The sequence below is a fragment of the Pantherophis guttatus genome, chromosome 6 (assembly GCF_059756535.1).
Source record: "Pantherophis guttatus breed Tessera chromosome 6, ASM5975653v1, whole genome shotgun sequence".
Classification (NCBI taxonomy): domain Eukaryota; kingdom Metazoa; phylum Chordata; class Lepidosauria; order Squamata; family Colubridae; genus Pantherophis; species Pantherophis guttatus.
In genome coordinates, this window is record NC_142068.1 from 105692320 (window position 1) to 105703549 (window position 11230).

Genomic DNA, 11230 nt, shown 5'->3' on the forward strand with positions numbered 1-11230 from the left:
ACGGCAACGTCGCTAGCATCCGCTTGTACTACAAAAGGTTGTTCTATGTCGGGGTGTTTGAGCACAGGTTCAGCTGCAAACAACCGTTTTAGTTTTTCGAAAGCGGCCTGACAGTCCATAGTCCAATCTAGTGGTTTCGAGGGTTTGGGTTTTATTTCCCCTTTGGTTTTGAGCAAGTTTGTAATTGGCAGTGCGATTTTTGCGAAAGAGGGGATAAATTGTCTATAAAAGTTAGCAAACCCTAAGAAACTCTGTAACTGTTTACGGGTGCGTGGTGCAGCCCATTCCATTACTGCCCGGACCTTTTCCGGGTCCATCTCTATTACCTCATGCGATATACGATATCCAAGATAGTCGATTTTGTCTTGATGGAATTCACATTTAGAAAGTTTGGCATAGAGTTCAGCTGCTCTGAGTTTATTCAAGACCGCTCGAACCAATCTTATATGGTCGGCCATGTTGTCAGAATAAATTAGAATATCGTCCAAATAGACCAACACCCCCTTATATAGATGCTCATGCAACATTTCGTTGATCAACTGCATGAATACGGCCGGGGGCCCCTGTAGGCCAAAAGGGAGTACTCTAAATTGGAAACACCCCAGTGGGCAATTAAATGCTGTCTTCCATTCATCTCCCTCTTTTATTCTCACTCGGTAGTATGCCTCTCTTAAATCAAGTTTGGTAAAAAAATTTCCCTTTCCTAAATGGGCCAACATGTCCTTCATAAGTGGGAGGGGATAGACATTTTCCACGCAAATGGCGTTCATGTTTCTATAATCAACAACTAATCTGAAGGATCCATCTTTCTTTTCGCGGAACATTACTGGCGCTGCTACCTTGGGTTTGGCTCGTTCGATAAATCCCCGTTCTAAGTTTTTGTCAATAAAATTCCGCAATTCCTCCAATTCTCGAGGTGTCATGGGGTATATTTTTGGTTTGGGAAGCTTCACCCCTGGGAGTATTTCAATGGTGCAGTCAGTGGCCCTGTGGGGAGGCAGAGTATCAGACGCTTTTTTGCTAAACACTTCCTTGAGGTCCCAATATTCCTTCGGAATTTTCTCTTCTCCCTCAATATAGTTAATGGCTACTGCGGCCCCTTCTGGTCTTATGTCGTCCCTTAGGGAGGGGCCTTCCTTTTCCGGAGGTGGTTCTGCCGTACGGATGCGCAGGACCCCCGTTTTCCAATTTACTCGTGGGTTCCATTTACGAAGCCAGGGCAGTCCTAGAATTAGGGGCCTTTCCATGCCAGGTGCTACGATAAAGCTGAGCTTTTCTATATGATTCCCCAACTGTAGTTCAAGGGGTTCGGTCATAAAACTAGCTGGGCCCCCTCCTGCAATCGACCCATCTAATTGACAAAATGCAATGGGTCTTTTTAAAGTTTTCAGTCTCAGTCCCATTTCCTCCACTACTTTGGGGCTAATTATGCACCTAGTGCACCCCGAGTCCAACAGGGCTAACAATTGCGCATGAGTTCCTGTGGAGGGCACCCTTACTTCTACGGGGATGAGTAAGGGTTCTTCCGTGTGACTCACCCGTTCATCGGTGTCCGAGTCGGAGTCCGTCTCGCTGTCGTCATCGTTGGTCGGAGTTCCCAACTCACGCTGGTTCCGGGGAGTGAACTCAACAACTTCTCCTTTCAGGGCGGTGCCGCGGGTTTTGGCGGGTATTTTATCGCTTTTCTTTTGGCTGGCCCCGGTGGCTTTTGGCGGTGGTTTGGAGAAACATTCGGCCGCCCGGTGACCCTCCTTCCCACATTTGAAACAGGTGAAGGGCTTTGACTTGGGTTTGAATTCGGTCTTCCCGCCAGTCATCTTGGCCGCCCCCTTACGGTAGAAAGAGGATGACTGGTCCCCTATCCGCCTTCCTCGGAGTTCGCTCCGTTTCAGCTCGATCTCCACATCCTCAGCTACTATGTACCATCTATCCAAATCATCGGGGACCCCCATGCTCCTGCAATCTCGATATATCTCATCATTCAATCCATCCTTGAAACTCTCCAAAAGCGCCATTTCTGACCAGCCTGTCATATAAGGTGCCAGTTCACGAAACTCTTGGATATACTCTGCCACCGGCCTCCGACCCTGCTGAATGCTCTTCATTCTGAGTCTCGCCTTTCGTTCAGCTAAATGGTCTTCAAAACGTCTTCTAAGGGCCCTCATGAACTGGTTGTAATTTCTCAGCAGGAGGGAGTTGTTATTGTGGAGAACTACCATCCACTCAGCCGCCACTCCCTCTAGGGCATTCGCAACGCTTCTGACTTTAGCCGCATCCGTTTCGTAGTCCTCCCCCCAATCCTGCATGTGGTTCCACACTTGGGTCAGGAAAAATCCCAAGGTTTTAGGATTTCCATCAAACTTCCCAGGAAGGGGGGGGATTTTTGGCTTTTTACGTCTGCGGGGGGGGCTGCAAGGCTGGGGTTCTCTGGCCGGCTGCATCTCTTCCTCGAGCTGCCGAAGCCTGGGATGTGCCCTCCTCAAACTCTTCCTCTCCCCCGCAGGCTGTCTCTTCGGCCTCCCCCCCGGGGTCTGCTTCCCCCTTCTCCACAGGAGTTTCAAAAGACTCACGGTTTTTTCTGCTTTCTTCCACATCACGGATAAGCTGCAAGGCTTGATCTATCATGAGACGTTCCTTTTGCTGTTCCACACTGCCTCCCTTTTTCGGGGTCTGGAAGTCGTCACTCCCCGGGGGTTCTCCCCCCAGTCTGGCAGTCTCCCCACACCTTTTGACCATCTGGCCTCCTCCGGTTCCAAACGGAGTTTTCCCAGCCATTCTGCAGTTTCTCTTTCCGACTGGAGGGCGGTTGAACTCGCTGCCCCCATCTTCCCTTCTTCATCACTCCCTCGATCTGACATACTTTGGATTTTCAGTCCCCTCGGGTTTTGTCCGGGATGACTGAGATGACTTCCAGCTTAATGTCAGGTATGCTTCCTTCAGTATCCAGGAAAGAAAACCCCAAACTCAAGCATTTTGAAGAATTTGGTACTTTTACTGAATATGAAAAGATTAACACCCCAGTGAAAAGCTGGAAGTGACCAAAACGCGCGAAATGCATCTACTAAGCTTCTTCCCCCCCTCGTGTTTATATTTTCTCAGCCAATCTAAAGGTCTTCCAAAGGTCAGGTGGCAACACGTCTGGCAGCGTCATCCATCAGGAATGTCGAGACAGTTGGTTAGCCATCCCCTTCTGAAATCCAGTTTCGATTCCCACGAAGTCCCCTCCTACAAAGACAAACCCCCTCCTGCTCTCTTCCCCCCCTTTGATCCATACCTAATCCCTCCCCGTTTCTTATGGCAGCTAAAGCAGGAAAGCTGAGGCTGACAGTTTTGTTTGTTTTAAAAATAAAAAAAAAATTCAAAAGAGAGAGAGAGAGAGAAGAAAGAAAGAAAGAAAGAAAGAAAGAAAGAAAGAAAGAAAGAGGAAGGAAGAGAGGGAGCGAGAGAGAGAGAAGAGGAAGGAAGGAAGGAAGGACCACAAACTAGATGTGGCTTCAAAAGACGCATTGAAATAGGACAGCAATCTAGGGCTGGAAGGGACCTTAGAGGCTATCTAGTCCAACCCCCTGCTTCAGCAGGAAACCTTATATCATCTGGATTATTTGGGTGCCTCTAACAGAGAGGAAAATTGCCAGAAAGGAGGAGGAGTTTACTAGGACAAGGCTGCCATGCAGAGGAAGGCAGAGATAGTCCTTGACGTACGACTACAATTGAGCCCAAAATTTTGGTTGCTAAGCAAGAGCATTGTTAAGTGAGTTTCACCCCATTTTACTCCCTCCATGACATCACCTGGCTCTAACAGTCAGGCTAGGGAAGAACATCTGAAGGCGTCTGTAATGTTCTAATGTACAGAAGTTACAGTTAAATGAGTGGCAGAAAGTGGACTCTGGGTGTGTTTTCCCAAATGCAGTAAGTGAGGCTGAATGTGTATCGTTTTAGAAGAGTTGTGTGTGTGTGTCTGTGTGTGTACATACACATACAGTATGTATAGTAGATAATGTATCTTTTTGTGTTCCTATACACACTCTATACTATGTAATATGTATGTACACATATGGCATAGGTACATAGGATTACGTAGTATATTTTGGATGTTCAGTAATAGGAAATAAATAGACAGGGAAATTGTATCTCGTTGAGGCCTTTGTGGTGAGGAGAGGCCAGGCAGCCTAACCCTAACCCTAACCCTTGACGTGAGTGACATCAAATTACCCACGCCCACTCAGTCACATGACCAACCAGCCACACCCACCCAATCACCTGATGAACCATCTACGCCCACCCAGTCACGTGACCAACCAGTCACGTACCCACCAAGCCATGCCCACCCAGTCACATGACCATCAAGCCATGCCTACCAATCAAGCCACGCCCACAGAATTTTGAATCCCACCACTGCACACAGGCATGGACAGATACACATTTCCCTCACTTTTCTGGGCTATAATGTTAAAATTTAGAAGTACTCAGCTCAAAACTCAAAAATCCCTTTACTACCCTGTTCCAAACGGCCAAGCTCCAGGAAAAATCCACCCAGAGACTCAATGGGTCCGTCCAGCAAGGGAGGATTACCTGGGGAAGGTCCGTTGGTCAGGTTAGCTTGGAATCCCATCTTGGGGAGCCAAATTGTTGGAAGAAATATCCATCTGGTTCAGTTCCAAGCCGGGAGGAAGGCCCTGGAGACAAAATGGAGGCTGGAAGCTGATCAGAAAGTGGGTCCATTTATTGATGAAGCAGAACCACGAGGTGGTTTGTGATTCTGGGCAGCTGACCACGTAGAGTGGAGAGTCAGGGATATTGATACCTTCTCTTGGGCTTTGAACTTGAGCTTCCTGTTCCTGTGCAGGAACATGTATTCTATTGGCTGTTGCCAGACTCCAATGGGGCCATGTGGGGTCATGTTTGTCTGAGATAAGTTTGGTTGAAGTTTGCTGGGTGATGCAATGCCCGTAGGAGATTTTGCAATGCAGGGAGGTCTGCTACTGGATGATCCTATTACATCCTGGAGGGTCACGTCTTAATCCCCTCACCCTGGAGCTGAAGGTCTTTTGTCTTGTAGATAGGATGGCCCTGTTTTTCTTCATGGGCACCAGACATCTGCTGGGGAGAGGGAGCTAGTTTCTGTCTTTAGAAACGTGTTTCTCCTTTAGAGATATATAATATTCTGCCTTTTTAAATATTTGTCAAAAGATTTCATTCTTCCAGGAGAGGTAACTTCCCTCAAGTGGATATGGAATGTCTACACACCTGACAAAATACCCAGATTTTGACAAATAAAACAAATCACCCCAAGATAAATCTCTTCCTTTTCTCCCCACCTTTAATATAACACGTAAGCTGTACAATTCAATTGAAAAACGGAAATCTTTTAGGAGGAAAAATGAGAATACAAAACTTACAGGAACGTGGCTGCATAAAGAGGCCTCCTTTAAAAGAATCCTTTGTTGAAACTCTTTTGGATTTTATGAGAGCATCCAGTCTTTTGGCCTTAGAGCCGATCTGCATGGCACATCTTGCCTTGGAAATCTTTGCCCACTCTTCCTTGCAAAAGGGCTCCAAAATTGTCAGATTGGGGAGGGGAAGCTTCTCCTGTGCCCAGCCCTCTTCCGGTCCCCTCCCCAGGTCTCCATTTGGATTCGGGTCCAGGGCTCTGCCAGGGCCATTCCGAAACTTTGATCTCCTTGTAGGGAAGCCATTGTTGTGTTGACTTGGAGGCCTGGTTTGGGTCCTTGTGGCATCGAAAGGGGGAAATTCCTCTTCATCTTCAGCATTTACAGAAGCCGGAAGGTTTTGTGCCGAAATTGACTGATACTTGGAACTGTTCACAATTCCCTCTGCTTGGCTGGAGCCCCAGTTCCAGCTGAAGAAAAGCAGCCCCCAGAGCAGGATGCTGCCCCTCCCCCCAATGCTTCCCTGTGAGCCTGGTGACTTTGGTGGCTTAGAAGATGTGGAGACCAAGGCTGTTGCTGTAAGAGGCACCTGAAGACATCTCAGAAACCCCCTACTCAACAGCTGAACTCCATGGGGGCTTGAGCAGAGTCCCCTTAACGGATTTTTCACATATTTAATGACTACTATTTAACATCAGTTTTTTCCCTTCAAAGATTTCTGTTTGTTTTTCGACTTGAATTGTACATCTTATACGTTATGTTAAAGGAGGAAGTACTCTGAAGGGATTTATCTTGGTCTGATTTTTTTATTTTACATTTCCAAAACCTGGCCTTTTAATAGGGGTGCGTAGACTTTCTTTGCTAAATACTGAAGTAAAAACTTAAGTAATCCAACTCTTATAAACAACTCTTATCAACACATTAAACCTTAGTATTTAAGTCACTAATCAAATCCCTTAAGACTACCCTGGAGGTGTATCTAAAGTCCCTCAAACTGTACCCATTGGCCATTTTTACGGAGCCTTTCTAAAAGACCCAATAAATGGTGAAAGGATTGTTAGTAGAAACAGCAACACTGAATTTATACACCGAGACAAACATAAAGGTATTTTTAATATTTTTCAATTGAAGAAAATGTTTAATGAGTCAAGTAAAAAACTTAAGGATCTAATTTCTCTCTGGTTTTCCTATTTACAGCAACAGAAAGCATAAGTCGTTCTCCCTGAATGAGGAGCTCATGAGTAAAAACGCCCAGCTTTCAAAGAAGAACGCAGAACTCTGCAGGGAGGTGGAGGAGAAACTGTGGAGGTGAGAAACCCTGACTTTCTCTTCCTGGATTTCCTATTCATTTCTCCTTAGCTCCCTACCCTGGACACACATTACCCAACGTTCTGCGTTGAATTACACTGCCTGGATGGGTAGGAGACATCATGAATCTCTTGACGGGGACTTTTCCTGGCCAAATCCTCTGAATTTAGGAGGTCCTTGCTTTGATCTCCTCCTCTGCTGCTCACTGACCTCAGTTCTCAGCTCCACCTCGGTTCTCACCAATTCAGTCTTCTCCCCCTTCTGTCCCCATTAGAAAGTTTGGAAATTGTTTTGAATTGGTTGGTGCCTTTTCTGGTATGAAAGCCAAAAAAGGAAAAAAAAATGGTTTTAAGATCTGAAGATTCCTATGTGGTACTTATAGATTATGTAATGCTAAATACTGAAAGTAAAAATTCATTCATTTGCACTTAAATAATGTTGTGAAGACTGAAGAAGCAAATCAAATCCCTTCAGAATATGCTGGAGATGTAGACAGGATCTACCGATTTGTCAGTTTTCCTGAGCATTTCTGAAGTGCCTAATAAATCATTGAAATCCTTCCTGCTTTGGTTCCTGTGAGAAGAACTTGGCACTGTAGCTGTGGTAACAGAAATGGCAAAACTCAAGTAATTAAAAAGTAAGGCTGGGTAAAACAAAGGAAGTGCCAGGCATTTTAGTTAGTTTTCATTTTAAAAGGGTTTGATGATGCGGGTGAAGACCTGAGGGGGCTCATTTCCCTCTTGTCTTCCTATTTTACAGAATCCAGATGTTGGAGCAACAAAACCCCCATCTCCACTGCAGGGTTCTGAAGGAAGCTGGGGAGAACCAGGAGCTCCTCGGGGAGAACCAAGAGTTGCGGGAACAACTGGAGAGGTAAGAAATACCGTGTATATCGAAAATCCGACCTACCCCGAAAATAAGTCCTAGCCTGATTTTTTGGGGTGGGCCTAATATAAGTGAAGGGGTGGGCGTGGCCAGCACAGGAGGTCGCCCTTCCCTTCCCCGGTCACTTCATGAAGGCTCAGCCCCTTAATTGCAGCCCGTGAATCAGCTGAGCCAGCGAGGGCCGGGCAACTCGGCCCAGATCTCTGGAGCACCTCCCCAGCCGCCGGCCTGCCAGGGCCCCCTTCTCCAGCAGTCCCGGTCCCCTGCATGGGCTCCATGGCGGCTCTGCAGCGAAATGGAGGACGGAGAGGGAGATCATCCCTTCTTCCTTTGCACCCCAAAACCTTGTCTTCCCTGGCCACCGAGCCCCCTGCATGCCCCCCTCTCACTGGAGCAAGACGTGCAATTCAATACCGGTATTACCTGTGGAGCCTCCCAAGTGCAACGCTCTGCCGTTGCTTCGGAGCAAACCTCCTCCTTCCCTGCACAGGAAAATCCCCCCCCCCATTTTCCTACCAATTGTTCTTTCCTTGGGACCCCAACATCCCCAAAATGTTCCATCCGAAGGCTTCAGCTTTTGGGATAGGCCTCTGTGCTGCGATCCAAATAAAGGTCTGTTTGTGTGTGTGAGAGAGAGAGCGAGAGAGATTCAACCTCGGAGAGTTATCCAGGGCTGGCAGCAATGTGCTCTCTCTCCTCCTCTCTCTCTCTCTCTCTCTCACACACACACACACACACAAACACACACACACAAACAGAGGTCCCTCAGCCCCCCCTCCCCCAAGGCAGCCTCATCCCTTCACTAACCTGCTTTCCAGCTCCGTTCTCCGCTGCGCATGCAGGGAAAGGACAGAAGTCTGTGGGACTCCAGTGAAAGAAATAGTTGAGACCTTCAAACTTTGCAAGATTTTTTTTTTTTTACATGAGAAGTTGGAAAGTCTCAACTACGGTGGGTTTTTTTACCATAGTCCCACAGACCTCTTGCCCCGCATGCTCAGAACAGAGCTGGAAAGCAGGTTAGTGAAGGGATGTCGCTGCCTTGGGGGCATGGGGGGTGAGAGACCTGTGTGTGTGTGTGTGTGTGTGTGTGTGTGTGTGTGTGTGAGAGAGAGAGAGAGAGAGAGAGAGAGAGAGAGAGGGAGAGAGAGAGAGAGAGGGAGAGAGAGAGAGAGAGAGCATCACCACCAGCCCTCCAAGGTTGGATCGGATCTCTCTCTCTCCCTCTCTCCTTCTCTCTCTCAGTGGCAGAGCTTCAGTGGCTGGCCGGTGGGGCGCTTCTCACTCACCCTGCCTACCGGCCCAGCTACTGCTGGGCACATCTCGGCTGTGGCATGCCCCGTACTGGCCGCCAAGCAGCTGCCCCTGTTGCTGCTGGTGTCACGGGGCCTCTTCGCCCTCCTGGCAGCTCTGCTCTCTGCAGCCCTGCTGGGCTGCCAGTCTGCCAGGGCCCCTTTTGGAGCAGCCGCCGGTGGAGCTGTGCTGCCTATGTCGCCTCGCCCACTGCTGCCTTTGGGCTGCTGAATGCCGGCCTGCCTGCCTATTCGGTGCTGCAGGCATCGGGCTTACAGCCATGCTTAGCCTGGCACACTTTGGGCCCTGATGGGAGCTGTAGCTCTCTTCTCATCTCTGCGTGGAGTAGCTCCAACAGAAGGTAGTGGAGGCTGCTGGGCCCAAAGACCGCCAGGCTCAGCGTAGCTGTATGCCCGGAGCCTGTAGACTGAGGCTGCAAAAGCGGCCGTGCTCCTTGAAGCCAGGGGCAGGAGCCCACCCGCAGATCAGCTGTTTCACAGAGTAAGCTGCTGGTAAGACAGTTAGGCAAGGAACTGTGAGGGGCAACTCATCCCTGCTTCCCGGTACTGGGGGGGGGAATAAGACCCCCCCCCCAAAAAAGGAGCCCTAGCCGTTTTTTCGGGGGTCAAAAGGAAATAAGTGTATATCTCTGTGTGCATATGTTTATGTATATAAGATAGAAGCAAATGCAGGGTAAAAATAATTAAGAACTTAATTATGCTTGATGGAAGCAAAAAACTTAGAAGGCTAATTTCTCTCCGGTCTTCTAAATGTACAGAAAAGAAACAATCATAAGTGTGATGGGGAACGAGAGCCTGGAACTCCAGCCCAAAATTGAGAGCCTCGTAAGTGAGAAAAGGGCTTTGATCGAAGAAAAGGAGAATATCAGAAAGGATTCACGGAGCGACTGAGGAGGTGAGACACAGACTTTCTCAGACCATCCATGGCAGAGACGGAGAAAGTAGAAATTTCCTGATCTCTACTTACATTCAAAACTTTATTTCTTTCATCGAGCAAGATAAAATAACATTAGAGCCAAAACATGATTCCAGGATGAAGAATCTGCCCTTAAGCGATGGAAGAAGAGCTGAAAATTAGAAGATTAGAAAGCTTACTACTAAAATTTATTGTACTGCAATAAAATCCCTAATTTTGTGAAATAAAGTTCCAAAAGAAGAAGAAAAAACCCTTAGTATGTATATTATTACTGTTGTTGTTCTTAGGCACAAAATTACCCGCATTCGTATATATACTATCAATTCGAATGGATGAAGATTTACATTAAATGACAGTTGATGTTTTAGTGTGAGAGAAAATTTCCCTCATGGTTGCTGTTCATACTTTGTCCAATTCTGGTCATCCCAAAAAGAAAAAGTTGTGGAGATTCTGGTCAGTGTGAAGAGAAGAGGAACAAAGATGATTTAAGGTCTGGAGTCTAAATCACTTGATGAACGGTTGAGGGAGTTTGCTATGTCTGGCTGAGACAAGGTGGGAAGGATTGGGCAGCCATGATAGAATCTTCCGGCACTTTTAGGGGCTCTGACAGAGAAGAGGGGAGGGGCTTCATCTCCAGAGCACTGGAGGGAAGGACAAGAGGAAACGGGGGGGGAGTTTGTTAAAGAGAGACCCAATCTAGAAGTCAGGAGAAATTTTCAATCAGTAGGAACAATCTAGCAATGGAATAGGTTGCCTCCCAAAGGAGTGAGGGCTCCATCTCTGGAAGTTTCCAAAGTGGACAAGAGAACCGGATGGTATAAAGTTCCTGCCATGAGCAGAGGGTTGGACTAGAAGACCTCCAAAGTCCCTTCCAGCCCTATCAATCTCTCTCCTATGTTCTACCATCCCTAAGACGACTTCTCCACCCACCGGCCACTGACCAGCTCTAGTTGGCCTTGGTGGCCCCCGGCTTCCCCCTCCTGTTGCTCCTCTCTTGCAGCCTGTAGAGCAGCAGGAGTTTCTGCCTGCCCCTGAGACCCTCAACCCAGCCCTGTCTTCCAGCTCTGCCACCAGCTCCATCAGACTTGCAGCCTCTGAGGGTCTCTGCTGCCTCGAGGCATCTCCTGCAGACCCCTCAGCTCCCAGTTCAGCTTCTAGCTGTTCTCCTCCCTCCTCCTCTCCTTTGGCTGCCCTGCTCCCAACTGCTCAGCTCATTCGGATGCTCGGTTCTGGCTCCCAGAATTCTGCTCTCCCCACAGCAGAGCCCTCACCCACATCACTGCTGCCCCTCAGGCTCAGCTGGCACTCCGAAGGTTGGATCTGAGCCTTGGGACTCACCATTACCAACCTCACCTCACCACTTCCACAGCCATCACCCGCACCCTCCTTCTTGGCTCAGAGCCCTGGGATTCCTCCGTGCT

General features: G+C 48.1%; 1 protein-coding gene across 1 annotated transcript; it reads left to right on the forward strand.

The window, feature by feature from the left end:
• The first annotated feature begins 6569 nt into the window (after positions 1–6569).
• On the forward strand, positions 6570–10782 carry LOC148113249 (uncharacterized). Its single transcript, XM_087871959.1, has 3 exons — positions 6570–6698; positions 7458–7571; positions 9652–10782. The coding sequence occupies exons 1-3, from the start codon at positions 6628–6630 to the stop codon at positions 9782–9784; spliced, it is 318 nt and encodes a 105-aa protein (XP_087728085.1). The 5' UTR covers positions 6570–6627; the 3' UTR covers positions 9785–10782.
• Positions 10783–11230: the final 448 nt, after the last annotated feature.

Coding starts and splice junctions, on each gene's coding strand:
- LOC148113249 (XM_087871959.1), top strand. CDS start 6,628: ATGAGTAAAAACGCCCAGCTTTCAAAGAAGAACGCAGAACTCTGCAGG. Junction 6,699..7,457: donor GTGGAGGAGAAACTGTGGAG/GTGAGAAACCCT, acceptor CCTATTTTACAG/AATCCAGATGTTGGAGCAAC. Junction 7,572..9,651: donor TTGCGGGAACAACTGGAGAG/GTAAGAAATACC, acceptor CTAAATGTACAG/AAAAGAAACAATCATAAGTG.